We start from the raw sequence: 24,862 nt of genomic DNA, 5'->3' as shown, positions 1-24,862 counted from the left end.
TTCCTTCACCATGAAGCAACACCAAGGAATAAAAAATTTCTTGTTTAATGAGAGATACAAAATTTAAAAGACAAATATTGTCAATGATGAATCCTTATGGAGTTTTCTGAAACTTTTTTTTTTATCCTCACCCGAGGACATTTTTCCTTTTTTTTTTTTGTTCAGGTAGAGTGGGAGAGAGAGAGAGAGGAATAGAGAGAGAGAGAAACATCGATGTGAAAGGGACACATCGAGTGGCCACCACCCACACGACCAACCAGGTCCGGGGACAAACTGCAACCGAGGTACATGCCCTTAGCGGGAACCGAATCCGGGTCTCTCTGGACCGCAGGCCAACGCTCTAACCACTGAGAAAAACCGGCCAGGGCTGAAACTTTTGCTTAGTATTCTTTTCTGACATGCTTTTGCATTTTTTAATCTTTTCAATATCTTCATTTCTATTTGGGTTATATAATATCAGTATCTCCTACTAGACTAAGAAAGCAGTGTGGTTCCAGAGGCCTCACTCTTACCACTTTATTGTTCTGACCTAGTATACTATGTTTCCATAGTCACAGTTAGAGATGATCTTCATTATGTCACTCAAAAAATTTATAGAAAACCTAGCAAGTGAAAGGTTTTTATGCAAGGTAGTTTAAGGAAATAAATAGGAGTATAAACATGGATTCTTCTCATATAACATTTATAATAAAAAAGAGAGCCAAGGGATATATATTAATATCGAACACACACAGATAACAAAATGTGTTAACTATGACAAAAAAACACATTTTATAAAATTTAACAGCATGGAAAGTTTATTTTCAGCTGAAAATTTTAGGGAAAATTTTCTACAGGCAGTGTTTAAGACTTGGATATACAGAGATGGAAAAGTAGGGTATTTAGAAAGGGAACTAAGACTCTACTGAAATCATTGGTCTTGAACAAACATTTTTTTAATACATATTATATAGCAGGTATTATATATGAGATGTAATCCCTGAGTTTAGAAGCTTTAATTCTATCTCATAAATAGTGTTCATAACTTTCTCTTTTGCCACTGCACTTGTTAAAGTACTTGGCATCTCTCTTTAATACTACAGTTACTTCTCTACTGGTATCCCTTTATCTCCAATCTATCCTCCACTTTGCTGCTAGCACTATATTCCTAACTGGGCTAATACGACATTTTTACAACATTAATATAAACTCAGCATATTCTTAATAACTACAACCCAAAACATGAAGCACTGGAGACAATATATACCCATAGGACTCTTTATTATTTGATCATTGTCTACCTGTTCAGACTTGCTTCCGTCTGTTCATTTTCACTGTATGGTCCAGTAGTACTAAACTAACAGAAATTCAGTATATGCTGGATTCTGGCATGATTCTCAGCCTTCGTACAGGTTCAACTTCCTATCTGGGGTGTTGCATAAGGCCCTGCTCTATTCCTAGGAAAATTCTTGGATATTATTCAAAGTCCCACTCAGGTGCCGATTCCCCTTCCATGCCTTCTTCTGGTCCCCTCGTTCTATAGCTTTATTATGTTGGAACTGTTTTCTACATGTTTCCCTACTAACACATCAAAAGCAAGAACCACTTTTTCATATTTTATCTGGAGCATATAGTACAGTATGTTATAAATAACTGGTATACAGCTAACATTTGTGGAATAATGAAAGCCACAAAAAGCCAGTGGTATAAGGTTATAGAATAAAGATTGGCTACAAGATATATTGCAAATGTAAAATTAACAAGAGTTAGTCATTTATTCAGAGTAAATATAAAAAAGAGAGAGAATACATGTGAAAGAAGAGAAAGCATACCAAACGTTGAGCTTTCAACACTGGTTAACTGAAGGGTGGTGGTCCAATCACAGAAAACGCTGAGAGGAATGGAGCTGATCAAGGGGGCGACAGAGAGTGTTGACACATACATCCTCTCACAGACACACCAGATGGACAGCCACGCATGGAGCAGGCACCTCTCAAAGAGATCCAGAAACCAGCTGAGTGATTCCTACACATCAGGCAACTGAGAGAATATCCACATTGAGACGGGGGGGGGGGGGGGGCTGAGATACACTGTCACCATAACTGCTCCCCATCCCAGCACTATACGACTGAGAGGATTCCCAGCCCTCAGCGTCTCCCCGAGGAGCAAAGGGTTTGAACCCCACATCTAGCACCTTAACGTTTAGGACTCCTGCCAGACGGATGGCTGCCTGAAACACCTAGCTCTGAAAGCCGGCAGGGCTTGTGTCCACAGACCCATAAGACAATAGAAAACACAGAAGGAATTCTCAATGGCTGCACAAGCACTCACATGGCTTTCCTCCCAGGCCTCAGTGTAGAGGGAGCAGACAACATTGCCCATCTCCCAGTCTTTTCCTGAAAGAGGTATACCTGTATGCTTTAAAAGCCACTGCCTGCCCAGCTGGTGTGGCTCAGTGGCTGAGTATCGACTCATGCACCAAGAGCTCGCCAGTTCGATTCCTGGTCAGGGAACATGCCCACGTTGTGGGCCCAATGCCCAGAGGGGGACATGCAGGAGGCAGCCAATCGATGTTCTCTCTCACTGATGTTTCTATCTCTCTTTCCCTCTCTATTTCCCTCTTTACAATTAATAAAGAGAATTTATTTTTATAAAAAAGCTGATGCCCGAGGGCCAGACTTCTAATCCAGCAGGTTTCTATATGTTGGATGTGATCTTCCCCACAGACTGGGAAGCCAGGCAACACCTCTTCTCCCTTCTCCCTCCAGCCTGCTCCAAATCACCAGTATCTCCTTGGAAGTAGTCTGTATACATGACTGCACTACAGCTTTTATACCTGCCACCCAAGGAATGAGTCTCCCGATTTCCTGGTCCTGGTAGCCAACAGGACTCACATTCGTAAATCCAACAGGTCTGTAGCAAACAAAGAAACAGTTTTTATGCAGCTATCCACCCAGGGAGCAGGCAAAAAATGCCCATTTCCCCATCTTTCCCTGAAAAGCCTGTAACTACATGCTTTAAAAGCTGCCACTTGAGGGCCAGGCTTTTAACTCAACTGGCATCTAGTAGCTGGCTGCGTCCTCCCCAGAGACCAGGAAAGCCGACACACTCCTCTCGCACCTTCTCCTTCCAGCCTGCTCCATATAAAAAGCAAGTTGGCAGTATCTCCCTGGGAGGACTTTGTACATACTTCTGACACCCCCATTTTTGTGGCTGCCCCCGAAGGATGGGTAGCCAGATCTTTCAGCTTTGATAGCCAATAGAGCTTGCGTTCATGAGTCACACATGACTACAGCAAACAAATGAACAGTTCTTAATTGGTGACAGAGCATTCCCATGCAGATCTACACCCAAGTTAGCACAGAGAGAGCAGGCAAAACCCCACATCTCCCAACTTCTCCCTAAAGGGAGCCTGACTTACTTTCTCAGCTGCTACCTAAGGGTTCAGCTACTAATCAGCCTGCATGTAGGTACTGACTGTGATGCTTCCCTTTGGGGCACTTGTAGGTCTTAGAATAGCCACAGCTACTGCGATCCACTAAGAACAAAGGGGCCTGGACACTCACAAGTTTGAGACACATCTGGATGCTCAGGCCAAGTACAATTCATCTCCTGCAGATCACTCTGTCACCACAGAGAGAGGTGGTTGTTTTATCCAGCCAGGAAGCACACTGAATGTTTACACCTGAAAAGGACTGATACTATTTGTATTTGGAAGCACAAACTTCATTTTCATTGCTCTTTTACCTGATTCCTTTGAAGCAGTTTACTACTATTCTAATTTGGGCACTGAGAAAGTTTATTAGATTAGAAAGGGTAAGGATACTCTTGTTTATTACTCTTTAATATGCTATGTCTGATAACTATCCTGTTCCTTATATTACTAAATAAATGTATCTTTCTTCTTTATCTAGAATATTTTACTTTTTCATAATAACTGAATGCATATTTAGTAAAGATACGTGAAAAATATACTTAACATATAACAAATATATAAGCCTTTAAATGTCTAAGATATGCTTGGTGTTCAATAACTTCTGTGATTTTAGCTTATTATATCACAGCATCATGTAATAACATTCATTTTCCCCATAAATAGAAATTTTGCCTTGTACCTTTTATCTTATAAGCATGTGATTACCCCCCCCCCTTTTCTTGGTTTCCCTCTAATAACCACTTACATGTGATTTAATCTTGGTCTATTTCTTATCACATTTAGTTTTATGATAGGAACAATTTTCTGTAGTCCTCACTTTCCCATACCCTTCAACTTTCATGGCTGTAGAAAAAATGTTCTATAGAATCACATCTAACATCTAACAGTTTGTGTTATTTTCACGGTAATTTGCTTTTTACAAAGAGATGTCATAAATATCAAGAAAGTAGTACATCTTACAGCCCAAAGAATTCAGAAATCCTTCCATGTTTTAAGCAACTCACTGTTCCTAAAAATTTCCATTTTCTTAGATAAATCTCTTGTATTTGAGACCTTAAAAACTATTAACATCTCATTTATAAAGTAATAGTTAACTTTAGAATTGCCTGTATCTGGTTTTCAGAGAATGGTATGCTTTAGTAAAATTATCTTTTTAAATTCATTTCCCTTCAGTCTACCTGGAATTTTAATGTCTATCTTCTGTGTTCATACCCACTGATATGTCTGTAATACTTCCTGTATCATCCCTTTTGATTTCACTGATTTACACTTCTAATCTTCTATACCTTCATAGACTTAATACTATAGTGAAATTAATTTATGATGGCTTCTTAATAAAAAAAGTTATGCTATTTACACATTACAAAGATGATACATGCTAAATACATAATCCTAAAACATAATTTTAATACATATATATATCTCCACTCTTTTTTTTATCCTCACCCAAGGACATTTTTCCATTTTTTGTTCAGATAGAGTGGGAGAGAGAGAGAGAGAGAGAGAAACATCGATGTGAGAGAGACAGAGAGACACATCGACTGGTTGCCACCCTCACCACACAACCAGGGCTGGGGACAAACTGAAATCGAGGTATGTGCTCTTAGCGGGAACTGAACCCGGGTCTCTCTGGACCGCAGGCTGACACTCTAACCACTGAGCCAAACTTGCCAGGGCTATATATTCATATTTTTGAGATGCTTCTCAAACCACTATGTGGTACTAGGGGCCCCCAAATCTCTAATTTCATACAGTAATAACAGGACAATATATGCTTATTAGAAAGACAACTAGACATCTTCATGTCACTGTTATGAGGAGTCAGTTAATATGGAGCACTTAGTGATAATTCCTTTTCAATCCCAGCTACGCTGCTTTACTATCTCACCTGGACAAGTTTTCTAACTTCTCTGAAGCCTAAGTTTCCTTTTGTATAAAATAGAAGTAATTTCTATTGTGAGGGTTAAATGATATAATGTATGCAAAGTATCTAGCATATCACATATTTTCAGTAAATGATAGCTGTTTTTATCATATTCAGGTAAACATCCTTCTCATGATGGAATGTATTATGAATATACATTTAGTATAACTTTTCTTTCTCTGAGAAAAACTACCACTCCTTGCCATATAGGAGATATACACTAGCTCTGAAGCTGTGCTACAGATATGTGAATCTTGAAAAGAGGAAGAGGCAGATGACATTTGAGCACTTCCAAGATAGTTTCTTCCAGATACTTTAAAACTTTCCCCAATTGCATTATAAATACATTAAATTTTGTTTCACTACTTCTCATAACCTAATAATACTCAACAAGATTTTAAAATTGAATTGTCAGCTTGGCCTAAGAGGTTACAAAGTAAAAATTTTACTTTGCCCTTTCCCAAATCTTTCTAACCACTGATTTCTAAGGATGCACTTCTTGGTTCCTTTCAAAGACAGGACAAACTGAGCATTGCCTGCCACAGAACTGGAAGTAGAAAATTCAGATATGAAACCCAGATCTACTGCTCACAAGCTGTATGAATGTGAACACATCACATAAGTTCAATAAATTTCAGTTTTCTCACAGAATGGCAATAAAACTTATCCTACAAGGGCTGCTTCAAGATTTAAAAAGATCATGAATGAATAATTTTATTCACCAATGAATAACTTTTTAAAATTTATTTATTTTTTGTATTTTCTCCTCTGACTCCTCCTCTACTTGGTATTGAATAAATTGGTTATAATCCAGCTTAGAATCTGCCATCAGAAGCTCTATAATTTTAAAGATTTGGTCATGAGAAGTGGAGTACCTGATTTCGAGGATTATCCAAGGCCTTTCCTCTTCTTTTTTCTTTCTCTGTTCATCAGTCATTTACTAAACAATAGCACACCAGAGGGCAGGCAGAAAAACAGACAGGACACAGTAGATTGCTTATGAAATCTTGCTAAACTGATCAATAAAATTGATATCTGAAGTGAAATCACATAGCTGGGATTCATTTTAAGAGATAAATCAATGTGGCCAGACTACAAGACAATCATAAGAATCTTTTCAAGTGGGCAGAAAAGTGGCAACTGAAAGTTAATCAAGGTTACTTGAAAAAAATCGTCAACTTTCATATTTACAATGACATACCAGGAAAGGATCCTGAGAGTGACTGTGGACTATTCCCCAAAGACACCCCAGTTGACTGCTACAGGAAACGCTTGCATGGTTTTGAGCATCAACAATAAAGATAACATAATAGAAGTTATCATCCCACCCATGGAGAAGGCTGCAGAGCCATTGATTCTAAAATATTTAGTCTAGTTCTATTTGCTCCAACTCCAGAAAGACATAATAAAACTGGAGAACAGCCAGAGAAAAGAAGCCAAATCAGCAGGCAAGAAGACTAGAAACATTAAAATTCTCAGAAAAGAGTGATAGATTCTTAAAATTGGAATTATCCTTAGAATCATATATACCAATTTCTTACTCTTTCATAACATTCCTGATAAATCATAAACAGTTTAGTTATCAGAGGCCTATTAAATGCTGGAAACTTACTAGAATCCTTCCATTTCTGGAGCCTATGTCCAAAATGATCACCTCAAATATGTCTCAAACATATCCACTTCTGCCGTCACCCTGGCCCAGATCATCTTTCTCTCTTATGTAGACTACTGCAGTAGCATCCTAAATGGTTACCCTCGTCTACTTCTGCTCCTCACAACCAGGGACCAACTTCCCAACGCACTGCAACAAGAGCGATCCTAAAACACAATTAAGTTCTTTTTCATGTCATTGGCTTACTTAGAATACTTCAATGATTTCCCAGCTACTTGAGGATCAAGTCCAAAGTAGCAAACATGATTTGGCTCCTTTCTCCATTAATAGCACTTCACATTGTTTTTCCCTTGGCTCATCAAAGTCTATTCACACTGGCTCTTTATAAGTTCCTCAAAACAACTAAATGCTCTCCCACGTAGGCCCATCACAAACAATAACCACAACCACCAATACAGCTAACAGCTATGAACGGTTTACTATGTGACTGGCTCTGGGCTAAGTGCTTTAAGTGCGTTACCATGCTGAATCCTCACCAGAAACTCTATAACGTGTTATTATTTTCATCTTTTTACTGTTGAAAAAACAAATATTTAGGCAAATGAAGTAGTTTTTCTAAACAAAGGCAAGTGGCAAAGGTGGGAAGTATGTCACATTGCACATTCCAGGAATGTTCTTTTTCTCCATTCTTCTTTTGCTAACTTATACCATTCCTTATGGTCACAATTTATGTCACTTCCTCAAAACAGTCTTTTTTCATCTACTCATCCAAATTTAGAACCTTTGTCATAGTCCTTTAAACTTTTCTTCTATAAAATGTATCATCGTTTATAATATATTTCTTTATGTGATTATTTAATGTCTATCAAGCTTCTAATAAACCATATAAATTTCATGAAGGCAGGGACCATATGTTCAATAAATGTGCCTGAATATAAATATAAACATCTGCTGAACAAATGATTGAAGAAAGTCATCCAAACCTTCTAATAATGAAATGAATCACTCTATGGAAGTATCTCTTTGAGTGTTAGAAAGTCCATTAATACATTCTTGCCTACAAAAAAAAAAAAAAAAGAGCTGTTCTTTTAGTGTCTATCTACTAATCCTAATTCTGGTCTCTTGACCAATACTGAAAAAGTACATTATTTTCTCTTTTACAGCTCTTCAAATACTTTCAGCCTAGAAAATTAAAGGCAGAGAGGACTAGCAACTAAGGTGGGATAATTGCAGGTCATTTGTTTAAAAATGCTAGAATGAAAAAAATAAGGGGACATCTTTTAAAATCAGAGAGTTATTTAGGGCATACTTATAGAAATTAATTCTTTGCCCACAGCAAATGAATGTAAGATATACAGACATGAAATAGAGATGGGACTGCTATACTTGGCATGCTCTATCACAGATTAGCTTCTAATTTGTATAAATCTAGAAAGAAACAAATAAAACTGGGGGGATCCAGTTATATGAAATTAAATGCCTGTACAGAAAGATTGGGAAAAGTTAAATCTAGCAATGTGATTACAATTAAACTTAGATATCCCAATATCTCTTGAGAGTGTTGTTTTCAAAGAACTCTGGATTAGATGAACTATATTTCTAAGATTTTAATATTAATAAGATAAAATAAAATCTTATACTTATCAAAGCCAAAAATATTCTGTAGGAATTTTATATATTTTAATTAACTCAAAATAGCCACTAAAGTTTTTAAGAAGCCTTTATCACCTCTCCTTAATGAAAAAGACAGAATCTCAACTTTGGAAAGGTTCTTTTGTTTGATATTTTATCGAATGCTTGAAACCTCTCTACAACATCTAGGCCAAGTGTCTGTTCAACTAACATTAAAATATCTCCAGTTATGGTAATTGACTTGGGGGAGGGGTCATCTGACAACGTATATCAAATCATCACCTAAACTTTAAATATCTTACACTTTTATTTGTCAAATATATCTCAATAAAGCCAGGGTTGGGGGGATCCCCAGCAAGGTATAGTGCTTTGGACTTGGAGTTTGGAGCTCTGGGTTTATATCTCAATTCTGCAATTCATTTGCTATGTAACCTTGTTTGTTTGTTTTTTTTTTATCCTTACCTGAGGACATTTTTCCATTTTTGTTCAGATAGAGTGGGAAGGAGAGAGAGGAAGAGAGAAAGAGAGAGAAACATTGATGTGAAAGGACACATCATGTGGTTGCCACCTGCACGACCAACAAGGGCCAGGGACAAACTGCAACCGAGGTACGTGCCCTTAGTGGGAACTGAACCGTGGTCTCTTCGGACTGCAAGCTAATGCCTCTAACCGCTGAGCCAAACTGGCCAGGGCAACATTTTCTATGTAACTTTGAACAGGTTACTTAGCGTGCTTCAGTTTCCTCATTTCGAAAACTAGGAAAACAAAATGTGTCTTTTCAACTTATTTGAGAATTAAGTGAAATGCCATAATATAAAACATCACTTGGCATTATGCCCAGCACATAGCAAATGATCAATAAATGTTAGTTTTCCTCCAATAACATAAATCTACTGCCCCTCCGCCTGCCTGAACAGTCTAGCTCCTCTACGGACAGTACTGGCAATGGGTTCTTACACTGTGTGGAACTAGAACAACACTATTAAGTAAATAACACTAAGAAGTTTGATAGTTGTTATTTTAAGAAAAGATGCTCTTCAATCATATTTTAACTTTAGCTATTATTTCTAGCTTATATGTACTTCTTAAGCAATTTGTCACACGGAAATGGCAGAATTAAATATCTTCTAGTGACCTTAGAGAAATGTGAATTATAATCATATTTGATGAGAAGCCTTGAATAATCTAATGGATATAAATACACCATTGAAATTTCCCTTCTTGGTAAAAACAAGAAAAAAACTTCACCTTTAGTTACTCAGAATTAGTTGTTATGGCAACGATCTTTTAAGAGTAAATGCGGCAGGAAACTCCTGAAGATGGCGGCGGGCAGGACAGGAGGGAGGGTGAGTGTGTGAGAGAGTGAGCGAGTGTGTGAGAGAGTGTGAGTGGACGTGAAGGTGGACGACCAAACTCCTGCAGCGCAGAGACGCACAGCAGAAGGTTCCTGTGCTGTGGATGGAGCAGCCGGCTACCGTGATAAGGCCCTTCAGGGTGCTTCTCCCTGCACCTCAGGGAGGTCCCACCATTTTGGAAGATCCCGGGTCTCCTTGGGAGGAGGCAGTGGGAACAGCTAGGGCCCAGCACCCTGAGCCACCAGTGCACCTGGCACCATCGGACCAGTGGACACTCTGTGTCAACACAGACCTGTGCACAGTAGCAGAGCACCCAAGGTGCAGGTTGTGGAAGCTGTGGACAGCTGGGAGCCCGGCACCATCTCCCATAGTAGAAGCCCAGTCAGAGTGAAGATATACCCCCAGCAACAGAGGCTGGGGAGCAGACATCCATCCCCAGGCAACAGAAGCACAGACCAGCAGCTGAGACCCATCCCCAAAAACTACAGCAAAAACTGAGCAGGAGTTGAGCCCCACTGGACAGCAGCACTCCCCAGCCACCAGCGGTGGGACCTGGGGATTCACAGAGGCCTGTGCAGTCTAGCAGCTTACAAGAGCAGTGGGAAGCCAGAACCCAAGAGAAACTGGTGCGATCCAGCTATCTGTGGGTCCTGTGGGGGGGCTGGGGCACCAGAGAGGCCTGTGTGACCCAGCAGGAAGAGTGTCATCCAGTTACCCTTGGAACCTGTGGGGTGCTGAAGCACCAAAGAGGTCTGTGTGACCCAGCAGCCCATAACATAGGCATAGAGCTGGGTCCACAAAGGGACTGTGCGATCCAGTTACCCGCAGGACCTGCAGGGTGCAGGGGCACCAGAGAGGCCTTGCAACCCAGCAGGGACTATGCGATACAGTTACTTGTGGGATGCGCGGGGTGCTGAAGCACCAGAGAGGCCTGTGTGACCCAGCAGGGACTGTGTGATCTAGTTACCTGTGGGATCTGTGGGGTGCTGAAGCAGCAGAGAGGCCTGCGCGACCCAGAAGCCCATAAAATAGGCATAGAGCCGGGTCCTCAAAGGGACTGTGTGATCCAGGTACCCGCAGGACCTGCAGGGTGTGGGGGCACCAGAGAGGCCTGTGCATCCAGCTGTGCACAAGATAGGCATAGAGGATGTGAAAATGGAGGCGGAGTGAATGGAAGCTACACAGAGGATCTCCCAGGACCAAATGGGAATTACAACTAAATTAAAGACAAATACTCGGAAAAAAGCAACAGAAAAGCAGCAGGACAGGACCATATAACCAGGGACAGCAGTAGGATCTGCAGAGGGTTGAGAGGGTGGCAGTCTGGGAGCCCACTGACAGCAGCAGTCTTAGCGGTGAGCAGCACCCTTGGGGAATAAAGACCAAGCCTGCTCCACAGCACAAAGAGCCAGAATAGAGTGCTAAAATAGCCACAGCCCCTCACCTGGGGGCTACCACAGAGGGAGGGCAGACTGGGCTGGAACTCTGTGGGGACAACAGGAATTTAGAGGGACTCAGAGTTTTTGCTGAGTTGTGGCCACAAAGAACAGTGGCCAGTGTGCTCCTTCCCCGAGCTGTGGGGGGAAAGCAGCAGCCCCGGACCTCAGAGACTCGGCCTTTCTCAGGTGAGGCAATGAAATGCAAATTGAGGCTCATTAACAACCAGCATCTATCCCACCCTCTGGAAATCCTCTTAAGCAGAACACCAGGGCTACATTCCAAGGCACTGAATAACTGAGACTACTAGCCTCCAGGAAAAAACTAGGGGATAACTGAACTTTTCCTGGGCTTGCAAATCTACCCAGGAAAGTAAGACTTGACAGTGGTGTTTAATGTGGGCCCATCCAGGCCAATCCAAACCCAGTACAGGGAGCCACAAACAGCACAACACCAATACCCACAGCGAAAATTTGGCAGGCCCCAAAACACACTGAGACAGCCAAAATGGTGAAACAAAGAAACAAATCCCAAATGAAAGAACAAGAGAACTCTATCAAAGATGAGATCAATGAAATGCAGTTAAGCAAATTATCAGAGGTAGAGTTCAGAGCCATGATCTTGAGGAAACTCAACAGCATGAGTAAGGACATCAGCTCCATGAGTAAAGATATAGAAACATTGAAACCAACCAAGTGGAAATGAAGAATGACAGAGAAGAAATACAGAAACATTGGAAGCACTAACCAGCAGAGTAGAGGAGGCTGAGGACTAGATCAGTGAATCAGAAGACAGGGTAGAAAAAAATCAACCAATCAGAAAACCAAAAGGAAAAAACAATAAAAAAACAGAAAGATAGCTTAAGAGAATTGTGGGACAACTGGAAACATAATAACATTCATAGAAATCCCCAAAGACGAAAAAAATGAGCAAGGGTAAAGAATACATTTGAAGAAAGAGTGACAAAAAACTTTCCTAACTTAGTGAAGAAAAAGGCATTCAAGTTCAAGAAGCACAGAGAGCCCCAAGTAAGAAGAACCCAAACAGGCCCACACCAACACACATAGTAATTAAAATGCCAAAAACTAAAGACAAAGAGAGAATCCTAAAGGAAGCAAGAGATAAGAAACAGGTTACCTACAAAGGAAACCCCATAAGGCTCTCAGCTGACTTCTCAGCAGAAACACTATAGACCAGAAGGGAGTGGCATGAAATAATCAAGGTCATGAAAAACAAAACTCTGAATCGAAGACTACTCTATCCAGCAAGGCTATCATTCAAAATAGAAGGTCAAATAAAGAGCTTTCCAAACAAACAAACAAACAAAAAAAGGCTAAGGGAATATATTAACACCAAACCAGAACTGCAAGATAGGCTAAAAGGACTGCTGTTAGTAGAAGAAATAGGAAGAAAAATAGAACCGCACTAAACAAAAATGGCAATAAATAAGTACATATCAATTATCACCTTAAATGTGAATAGTATGAATACTCTGATAAAAAGACACAGAGTAGCTGACAGGATAAGAAAGCATGACTCACATATATGTTATTTACAAGAGATCCACCTCACAACAAAAGACTCACATAGGTTAAAAATGAAAGGATGGAAAAAAATCTTTCAAGCAAATGGAAAGCAAAAAAAAAGCTGGGGTAGCAATACTCATATCTGATAAAGTAGATTTCAAAATGAAGACCATAACTAGAGACAAACAAGGCCACTATATAATATTGAAAGGATCTATCCAACAGGAAGATATAACCTTGGTAAACATATATGTACCCAGTATAGGAGCACCGACATATATTAGAAATCTTCTGGAGGACTTCAAAAGAGAAATCAATAGTAATACAATCATAGCAGGGGACCTCAACACTCCACTGATATCACTGGATAGATCATCTAGACAAAAAATTAACAAGGAAACACAGACTCTAAATGACGCACTAGGTCAAATGGATTTAATAGATATCTACAGAGAATTACACCCCAAAACTACAGAATTCACATTCTTCTCAAGTGCACATGGGACATTCTCAAAGATAGACCGCATGTTAGGGCACAAACTAAATTTCTTTAAGTTCAAGAAGACTGAAATCATATCAAGCATCTTTTCAGATCACAATGGCATGCAACTAGAAATCAATTGCAACAAGAACATGCAAAGACTTTTGAAAACATAGAAGCTAAATGGCATGTTATTAAACAAAGAATGGGTCAATGAGGAGATCAAGGAAGAAATTAAAAACTTCCTGGAAACCAATGAAAATGAACACACACAACAACACAAAATCTATGGGATGCAGCAAAAGCAGTTCTGAGAGGGAAGTTCATAGCACCACAGGCCTACCTCAAGAAACAAGAAAAATTTCTAATAGACTATCTAACCTCACAACTAAAGGACTAGAAAGCAAACAAAAAGAAAACCTCAGAGCAAGTAGAAGGAAGGATATCGTAAATAATCAGAGAAGAAATAAATGACATGGGGACCAAAAAAAAAAAAAAAACAGCTCAAAGGATCAATGAAACAAAGAGCTTGGAAAAGATAAACGAGATTGATGGACCCTTAGCTAGACGAACCAAGAAACAAAGAGAGAGAACCCAAATATACAAAATCAGAAATGAAAGAGGAGAAGTAACAACTGACATCACAGAAATACAAAAGATTGTTAACAACTACTATGAAAAATTATATGGCAACAAATTCAACAATCTAAGCGAAATGAACCAATTTTTAGAAACACATAGTCTCCCAAAACTGAACCGAGAAGAGATAGAAAACTTGAACAGACCAATAACAACAGAAGAAATTGAAGATGTAATCAAGACTCTCCCAGCAAACAAAAGCCCAGGCCCAGATGGCTTCATGGGGAATTTTACCGAACTAATACCCATTCTCCTCAAACTATTTCAAAAAATTCAAGAAGAAGGAAGACTTCCAAACTCGTTTTATGAGGCCAGCACAATTCTAATTCCAAAACCAGAAAAAGACACTACAAAGAAAGAAAACCACAGGCCAATATCCCTGATGAACATAGATGCCAAAGTTCTGAACAAAATATTAGCAAATCGAATCCAGCAATACATCAAAAAAATTATTCACCATGACCAAGGGGGATTCATCCCAGGGATGCAAGGCTGGTACAATATTTGCAAATCAATAAATGTGAATCACCACATAAACAAAATGAAACATAAAAATCATATGATCATATCAATAGATGCTGAAAAAGCATTCGACAAAATCCAGCACCCATTTCTGATAAAAACGCTCAGCAATCTGGGAATAGAGGAATCATATCGCAACATAATAAAGGTCATATATGAAAGACCTTCAGCCAACATCATACTCAATGGGCAAAAACTGAAAGCATTTCCCTTAAGAACAGGAACAAGGCAAGGATGCCCACTTTCGCCATTCTTATTTAACATAGTACTGCAAGTCTTAGCTACAGCAATCAGACAGGAAGAAAAAATAAAAGGGATCCAAATTGGAAAGGAGAAAGTGAAACTGTCATTATTCGCAGATGACATGATACTATACATAGAAAACCCCAAAGACTCCATCAAAAATTTACTAGACTTAATAAATGAATTTGGCAAAGTAGCAGGATACAAAATTAACGTCAAGAAATCGACAGCATTTTTATACACCAATGATGAACTCACAGAAAGAGAAACTGAAAAAACAATCCCATTTACCATCGCAGCAAAAAAAATTAAGATACCTAGGAATAAACTTAACCAAAGAAATAAAGGACCTATTCGCAGAAAACTACAGGTCATTGAAAAAAGAAATAGATGAAGATATAAAAAAGTGGAAGCACATACCTTGTTCATGGATTGGAAGAATTAACATCATTAAAATGTCCATATTACCCAAAGCAATCTATAGATTCAGTGCAATCCCCATCAAAATACCAACAACATACTTCACAGAACTAGAACAAATACTTCAAAAGTTTGTATGGAACCAAAAAAGACCCTGAATAGCCACAGCAATCTTCAAAAAAAAAACAAACAAAAACAAAGTAGGAGGGATCACATTACCAGATTTCAGGTTATACCACAAAGCCACTGACACAAGAACAGGCAGATAGATCAATGGAACAGAATAGAGAACCCAGCTCTCCCTGGGTTCTCTGAGAAGCCAGTGAAGATTGCAGCCCTGGCTTCTGTCGATTGGGGGTGGTAGGGGCGGCATGCACTGAGGAAGACGCCCCATCGCAGGACACGAGTGTGGTCATGGGTGGCAATGCTCACTGCCCTGCAGTAGCCCTGGTTGGAGTGGTGAGGTGGGGATCGGGGTGGAGGATGGCTGGCTGATTCCCTGATGCGGGCATGAAAATGTGAACCAGCGCTGCCTGCGAGGTGTGGTCAAGTCCCTGGATGGAGGCCTCCTGGCCCTGTGTCCTATTCCTGACACCCTGCCGCAGACAGTTGTCTCCACGATGTGTTGTTCATGTTGGTTACTCTTCGGCCTTTTTCTCTAAAGATCATTATGGAAGGAGGTTAGGAAATGCTGCGATGGTCCCATGATGGAGCCATCTGATCCCACATAAACAAGTGTCCAGTGACGGATGGTTAACTCTGAGCCTCCAGCTATGTCATATCTAGGTCTTAGCGTTAGTCGGATGGATGGTGCTGGGACATCCTCTGCCCAAAGGTGTGTTACATCATCTCTCAAGTTTTAGCAGTCAGGTCCTCACCCTCTGCGACTCCAGCCCAGCTCAGGAAACTTATGGCCAAAGCCATGTGACATCCCTCACCAAACCCAGCTGGCGCAGAGCTTGGCACAATCTGTGCTACATAAAGGTAGTTTTTGCAGGGACAAAGAAATCTCTGGTGTTCTCTAGAATTGCATCAAATGACATCCCAGAGCTGAGTTTTTTTTTTATCAGGGCATTGTTCTTCCTTCTGCGGTCTCCAGGCCATGTCCCAACAGCCATTTGTCACCGTCTTGAGTCTGTCTAGAAAGAGCAGTGGTCACTGGCACTGAGATCATCCAGTAAGTTGCCATGTGTCAGGTGGAGTGGAGACTTCAGCCTTCTCTGAAGGCCACAGCAAGGACAAGTGCCTGAAAGGGGGAGGCAGATGTCCCTTTGTCTCTTCCTCGTCCTCTCTTCCCCATCTCTGTCTCCTTTCCATACTTCCTTTGTGACAGTGCTCCAGGCTTGCTTGTTAAAATGGAGGTTCCAGAGTCCCACTCCCCAGATTCTGATTCAGAGGGTCTGACAGGGGGCTGGGTTGGCTTGTATGACACTCCCAAGCGATTCTGCTGCGGGGCGTCGTCTGGAGGTGACACCTTGAGAAGCAAGGCCTTGGAAGGGGTGTCAGAGAAAGCTCTCCCAGTCCTCCGAGAACACCTTCTGCAATCTGTTTTTACAATTTCAGGTTAATTTATAAATGCCTTAACACTGATGGAAAGTGGAAAGAAGACTCACTTATACGTTTATGATTGTATTCACGTTGTAAATATGAATCAATTTACTTTTAAAAATAGTAAAGGAATGGAGCTCTGGGGAATGGATGAGACAAACCAAAGAACTTATATGCATGTATGTGTGACCAATGGACATAGACAACAATGCTGGCGGGGAAGGGAATTGGGAGGAGGGGGTCTGGGGGGCGGGTGAGAAACCTCTGTAACAAAAATAAATTAATAAAAATTGCGAAAAGGAAAAAAAAAAAGAATAGAGAACCCAGAAAAGGACCCAGGACAATATACTCAATTAATATTTGACAAAGGTGGCAAGAGCATACAGTGGAGTAAAGGTAGCCTCTTTAATAAATGGTGCTGGGAAAACTGGACAGCTACATGCAAAGAAATTGAACTAGACCATCAACTTACACCATACACGAGAATAAACTCAAAATGGATAAAAGACTTAAATGTGAGTCATGAATCCACAAAAATCCTAGAAGAAAATGTAGGCAACAAAATTTCATACATCACTTGCAGAATTTAAACTGATACATCACCTAAGGCAACAGAAACAAAGGAGAAAGTGAACACATGGGACTACATCCAACTCAAAAGCTTCTGCACAGCAAAACATACAATCATCAAAATGGAAAGGCAACCCACTGTATGGGAGAGCATAATTGCCAATGATACATCATATAACAGGTTAATTTCCAATATATATATAGAGTACTCATACAGCTCAATAAAAGGAAGACAAAGAACCCAATTAAAAAATGGGCAGAGGAACTAAATAGATACCTCTCTAAACAGGACATACAAATGGCCAAGAGACATATGAAGAAATGCTCAACATCACTAATCATCAGAGAGATGCAAATTAAAACAACAATGAGGTATCACCTCACACCTGTCAGAATGGACACCATCAACAAATCATCAAACAACAAGTGTTGGTGAGCATGTGGAGAAAAGGGGACTCTAGTACACTGCTGGTGGGAATGCAGACTGGTGCAGCCACTATGGAAAACAATATGCTGTTACCTCAAAAAAATTAAAAATTGAACGTCATTTGACCCAGGGATCCCACTTCTAGGAATATACCCTAAGAAGCCTGAAACACCAATCAGAAAGAATCTATGTACCCCTATATTCATAGCAGCACTATTTACAATAGCTAAGATCTGGAAACAGCTCAAATGTCCATCAGTAGACAAATGGATAAAAAAGCTGTGGCACATATACACAATGGAGTACTACACAGCTGTAAGAAAGAAAGATCTCTTATCCTTTGAGACAACATGGAGGGACCAGGAGAGTATTATCCTTAACGAAACAAGCCAAAGAGAGAAAGACAAATATCACATGATCTCACTTATTTGTAGAATATAATGAACACAACAGTCTGAGGAACGGGGTAGTCCCAGAGATGTGGAAGTGGGGTACAGACTGATAATCCCCAGAACAGGGGGGGGTGGGAGAAGATAAACCACAGAACTTATATGCATGTATGCATGAACAATGGACATGGACAACAAAGCTGGGGACAGGGCAGGGAGGAAGGGGCTGGGGGGTATCAGTGGGGGAAAAAGGAGAAACATCTGTAACAAAAATAAATATATTAATTAATTTTTAAAAATCTTAAAAAAAAGAGTAAATGGGTCTTTCCCTTATTTTTATTAATAATTAATGAGAACTAAGAGTAAGGTAAGAAAATATGATTAATTACTAAAGCTTACAATTTTTTAAAATTTTATTTTTATATAAGTGATAAGATAGGTTATAGGGATTTGAATTTGCTTATTTAACCTATTATATGATATCACTTGCTTTGTGACAACCCAGCACACAATGTAAAATAAATTCACTTGCATTAATTTAACATAACACTTTATTTTTATATATGTTATACAGATTCATTTGTTAGAGAATATTTTAGCTGGTTTTACCCGTTGTAGAAAATAAAATTACTTGTAACATATCTGATTCAAATACAACAAGAAGCCTCTTCCTCCTATAGTAATGTAAATTTTTAAAAGTCAAAAATTTTTTGAGGTAAGAAATTAAAATATGCATTCTAATTCAGTATTTCTTGGTTTACTCCATCTTTCAAACCTAAAGAAAGGTATCTTCAAACTATTAAAATGATTTTATGGTTTGATAAATTGTAACTCTTTAATAATAAAAAATGTTAAGGTTAAATTTAGATTGAAGTATAATCAGAACTAAAATACAAGACCAAATATTAGACACACAATGCTCCTGAGATCATAAATAAAATTTATATTTGGATGAAAATATTAGTAACTGTTTTCCCTTATTTCTCTCTTGTACAGTAGGTTTTATTTGTCACATCACAAGTGAGTTTAAATTTGTTGTGGATAAGAATTTTGTGTTCTGAATTTTGTAAGTTCTGATCATGGCTAACGTGATTCCTAAAAATGCTCACTTGTGATTAAAATATAAAAGAGCATGAAATAAACTCACTGTTTCGCCAATCTTTCCAATGTTTCCTTGATCTCCTACTTCTCCCTGTTAATAAAGAATATGAAGTTGCAAAAATAATTATTTTTCAAACAAGATTATTCATGACATTGTTTATGTTTTCTTTTTTTTTAAATGTAATTGATCATAACCTAGGAAAAGGCAAAGGAAATCTCAGTAATGCAACATTAGGTTGACAGTTCACTAGACAGCTTCTATACAGAACAAGGTCTTTCCTCTATTTTCAGTCAAATGGTAAAAACCTATTTCCTTAATCTACCTTCTTCCATGAAGGACTTTTAATCAATTTTTAAATACTTCTACAAATAAAATTTAAAAAATAAAATATTTATGGAAGTGTATTCTGCAAAAGGCCGATGGTAGGCACTGTGGAAGATATTAAGAAGAATACAAATAAAGCCCTTGCCCACAGGAACGCTCTCTGTGCTTAAAGAAGCAAGGTCTCGCAAGCAGAGCAGGACAGAATACATGTCACAGGTAAGGGGTGGAGGAGATCACAGGAGCAGGCACCCCGTGGGCCAGTGCAGCTAGAGCTGGCTTCAGTGGAGAAGTAACCTTATGCTTGCAACCACAATTCACAGTCCTGAAAGCTCAGAAAACCCAAAGTTTTTCACAACTCATTTGGTGACAAACATGTCCTAACCTGGATTTATTTGGCAGCACTGCTTTACCTGTTTTGAGTGAGGCTGTTGATTACAGTTTTGATTCATTTAGATAAATCTGAATGTCCTCTCATTTCACCACAGAAATACTAATGCGTCTAATTATGGTGTGCTGTCCTATAGCCTGTTGGAACGTTGGGTCAAATACAGTATAAAGACCACATTACCTTTTGAAAATCCAAATATTAATAATTTCAAATAGTGAATTATGAAACTGCATTTGAGCTGGGCTCTGAAGAAGAGGTGATAGACACATTGGTGATGAGAAGGGCCATTGGTGGTGAGACATGGCCTGAACAAAGGTGTAGAGAGATTAATGAAAGTAGAAGATCAAGTTCAGGGTAACACACAGTTAATCTGACGGGAATGTATGGTTTATTTGCAGAAATAGGAGAATAAACCATCAATTGCTGTCTAAAACTTAGTAATTATATTGAAATGCAGAGTAGTAAAATGTTAAACTGTACCAAACAATAATGTAGCCACCAATATGTAGTTGCTGAGCATTTGTAATTGTCTAGTCTGAATTGAAAAATGATATAGTAATTATATAGTTTCTCAAATGTTTTTGGAACCAGTTTTAACACATCATTGGTTCTCTTATTAATTAATGAGCTTAATAAAATCTTTTGACATGTATTCATTTTACATTTAATAAAAGTAATAATATTATCTTTTTGAAAATTATACTTTACAACTGGTAATAAAGTCAGTTGCTTTACCTTTAAGCCTTCTGGTCCTGGTTCACCAATATACCCCTTTTGACCTGGTTTTCCCTGGAAGAGAACAAGAAAAGAAAGAGAGAGAGAGATGTTTAATTATTCTCATTTTTGAAAGTTTCCTAAGATCCATAAAATTCAGATTATTTTTATGAAATAAGACAAAATTATTTGATAATTGTATTTCATCCTACTCACTACCCATTCATTCCACTGTGTCTGTCTAAGCACAGTTCTGGAGGCTGGGGATTGAGGAGTGCACTACACCCGCCTCCTTCATAGAGCTTCCATTCTAGCGAGGAGGCATCATTTAAAAAATAAGTACAATACATATAGTTTGTTAGGTAGTGGTAAATATGAAGGACACAAAATTAAGTAAGGAAGGGAGATATTAAGTGTTGTGGGAATTTTGTTGAATTTTTAAAATAAAATTGCCAGGGAAAACCTCACTGAGAAGGTAGCAATTGAGTCAAGATTGGAAAAAGGGATACGTGATATGGATATCTGCGAGAAGACGTTCCAGGCAGAGGAAATAAGCATGTGCAAGCCCCTGAGGCAAGAGTTGCTTAGTGGGTTAGAAAAACCATGAAAAGTCAATGCAGCTAGAGCAGAATAAGAGAGAGGGTCAGTAAGAAGACAAGGTCAAAGAAGGGAATGGGCAACCAGATCATGTAGAGCCTAGTAGGTTACAGTAAGGGCATTAGCTCTTAGTCTGAGTGAGACAGGAAGCTTTAGACAAGCTTTGAAAAGAGAAGAGCCATAATCTAAGTTTTAACATGATCACCTGAATGCAAGAGTAGAAGCAGGGAGTTCAAAGAAGAGTCTACCTGCAATAATCCAAATGAGATATGACAGTGACACAGATCTGGGTGGTAACAGAGAACGAGGTTGTGACAGGTGTAAGATTCTGTATATAGTTTGAAGGTAGATCTTCCAGAAATTGTTGACAGGTCATGTGTGAAGGTGAGAAAAAGAGAAAAGTCAAAAATGAACTCAAGATTTATAATCTGAATAAGAGACCAAATAAAATGGGGAAGACTATTGTAAGAACAGGTTTGGAGGGTAAACTGGAAGCCCAGTTTTGGTCATTTCAGTTTGGTAGTGTTGTTAGACATCTAAGTGGAGAGATCATATGCTAGTCATACAAGTTCAGAGTTCAGGGGGTAGAAGGTCCTGATCTAAACATATAATTTTGAAAATCACCAGCACTTTGATGGTATGCCAAGTAGCAAGACTAGACCAGCTTATCTGACTGTAGATAGAAAAGAGAAATCCACAGACCAAGCCCTGGGACACTCCAAAATTCATAATTTGAAGAAATTAGGAAATTACAAAAGTTTACTTCCAGAGAGTCAGGGGGAAGATTATGCACATGAAGAAAGTGTTTCCAGGAGGAGAGAGTGATCTAACGAAAATCTGAAGAATATAAGAATTGATTAATATGAAGATTTAGACATGATCATTGAATTCAGCAACATGCAGGAGGTCAATAATAACCTCCATTAAATCATCTTTTGTTTTGGCATGATGGGGACAAGAGTGATTTAGCAGATAGGGTGAGGAGAAAACTTGGAAAGAGCATGTATAGGCTAAACTTGTGAGACATTTTACTGAAACGGGAAGGAGAGAAAGGTAACACTGGAAGGAAAAGTGGAATGAATACAAGTTTTGTTTTTGTTTTTAAGCTGGAAGAAATAATGGCATGTTTATATACCAACAGGATTGATTCATTAGTGGGAACTAAATTATGATGCAGGAGAAAGTGGGGATTTGCTAGATCCGTGTTCTTCAACTGGCAAGAGGATAATGTACGCAGTAAGCAAGTGGATGTTTTGAACCTTACTAGAAAAACGGCCTGTTGATCCACAATAACAGAAGAGAGGGCAGAGTAAATGGCACAGATAGAGGGAGGTGAGTGGAAGCGATGGTAGACCCTTGTGGAAGGTCTCTTCCAATTACTTCAGTCTTCTCAGAGAACTAGGATGCAAGATAAAGGGCTCAGAATGAGAACAAGAGAGAAATAAATCCAGTTGAGGAAAGATAAAGTATAAAATAACAATGTAAATAAGTAAAAGTAAGTGGGTATGGAAATACAATTCAGAATATAATCAAAGGGATAATTATAATGTTTTAAGTGTAATGAGAAAGGAAGTAAAGTCATGCCAGAGAGAAAGAATATGGGCTCTGGCTGGTGTGGCTCAGTTGGTTGAGCACTGTCCCATCCACCCAGAGGTCGCCGGTTCGATTCCTGATCAGGGCACATGCCCAGGTTGCAGGCTCCATCCCCAGTAGGGGGCATGCAGGAGCCAGCCAATCAATGTTTTTCTCTCTCTTCCTCTCCCTTCCTCTTGCTCTAAAATCAATAAAAACATTCAAAGAACAAAAATGAATAATGGAATGGCAATAGGGTTATTGAATTGAAATTCTTATTGGGAGTGCTAGGATGGTTGGTCCTAGGAAGAAAGGGGATGATGATTGGGGAGAAGTTTGAAAAGGAAAATAAGGAGAGGTTGCTGTTACTGGTAATCACAGGGTAAAGGGTATGAGCACAGCAGTTAGTAGCTGAAGAGAGTAGAAGATGAGATCACTGGAAGAGAGAAAGTCAATGTCCCAGGTACTGGTGCATTAATCTACAGTATATGATTTCTATTATCGAACAACTAATACCTGATGACACAAGATTTGATTAAGGAGATTGCTATGTCTCAATTAATGTGTGTGACATTCAAATTTAAAAGTAGAAAAAGTATGGGGTGGATTGCTAAATAGAACACTAATTTGTATCTACTAGGCATTGTAGATTTGGATTTTATTATTCCTATCCATTAACAAATACTCTCATGTTTTTCTTTCTTAAAATAAAACAAACAAAACAACTCTCTGGCTCTCATTCCACTTTGACTACATATAAAAACTTCAGCAAATTAAAATTATACTTAGGACTTCTACACAAAAAGTTGTTCTAATTTTTGCCTCTGCCTTGCTTGAAATTGTTTAGTGGTTTCTCACCAAGCACATAGTAGAACAAAGAATGAAAAAATATAAATTTGATGTGTTTGTGATATTTACAAAAAATTATACTATATTTTATTCATACTCTTTGTAAAAAGCCTTACTGAGAATATTTCTTTCATCTTTAATAATGTAATATTCATTCAGGCGCTGCAGTATATCAAGAAATAGTTATACATCATATCTACATAATGGAATGACTCTCACTGGAATCTGATATTAGCACATTTATCATCTCTTTGAAATCAAGCCATTCAGAGCGTCAGTCTTGAAATTATTGCTTCTGATCCTGCTTAAGTTCTGTCATATTAAGTTTATGTTGAGCATGTTATGCTTAACAATATTAAAGCCTTATTTTCATATCTAAAAATGCAAAAAATATCTTGCAGGAGTATTTTTAGGATTGGAAATAATTCATGTGACATACTTAGAGCAATACTAGCCCTAAATTGATCTTCAACGAATAACAGTAACAATAACAATAAATATTAAGACTGGGTAGAAAAGAAGTGAAGATGGTTCCCATTTTCTAGGAAAGTAAAATTTAAGATCAATTATACTGGGCTCAAATAACAACAGTTTTTCTGTTATATAATTCATCTCAAAAAATAAAATAAAATAAAACCATTTTTCCCCCCCACAAAGGGATAGTGGAAGTATATGCACTAGCAGGTAAAGGTGCAAAAGAACTACTGCCTTCTTGTGTCTTTTAAGAACCTGTATGTGCCCTGACGAGTTTTGCACAGTGGTTAGAGCATTGGCCCATGGACCAGTGATTTACGGGTTCAATTCCAGTCAAGGGCATGTACCTCAGTTGTGGTTTGTCCCCAGCCCTGGTGGGGTTCCTGCAGGAGGCAACCAGTCAATGTGTCCCTCTCATGTAGATGTTTCTCTTCCTCCGTCCCTCTCTCCCACTCTATCTGAAGATAAATAGAAAAAAAAAAAAAAAGAAATATCCTCAGGTGAGAATTTAAAAAAAAAGAACCTCTATGTTATGACGCTCTCAAGAAAAAAGAATGAGATGTATATTATGTGAGTCTAATAACGCCTCTTACAATAAGTATGATGTGCACACCTTAATTACTTCACGGTAATGTAAACTTTAGTCATGTATACCCAAATTCTTAAAGAATTCATATATTACCACACATCACCTTGGAAACA

At 38.8% G+C, this 24,862-nt stretch overlaps 1 protein-coding gene across 1 annotated transcript in view; it reads right to left on the bottom strand.

Moving 5' to 3' along the window:
- Nucleotides 1-24,862, bottom strand: part of COL24A1 (collagen type XXIV alpha 1 chain) — a 339,879-nt gene that overhangs the window by 162,766 nt on the left and 152,251 nt on the right. The window contains exons 24-25 of the mRNA XM_036256775.1: nt 20,690-20,743; nt 19,288-19,332 (exon numbers count right to left, since the gene is read on the bottom strand). Coding sequence (XP_036112668.1) covers nt 19,288-19,332; nt 20,690-20,743 — 99 coding nt within the window. The remainder of the gene's footprint in view (nt 1-19,287; nt 19,333-20,689; nt 20,744-24,862) is intronic.

This window comes from Molossus molossus, unplaced genomic scaffold, assembly GCF_014108415.1.
Source record: "Molossus molossus isolate mMolMol1 unplaced genomic scaffold, mMolMol1.p scaffold_m16_p_12, whole genome shotgun sequence".
In the NCBI taxonomy this organism is placed as follows: Eukaryota; Metazoa; Chordata; class Mammalia; order Chiroptera; family Molossidae; genus Molossus; species Molossus molossus.
Note: the sequence above shows the minus strand (reverse complement) of the source record. Positions and strands in the feature narration are given on the sequence as shown.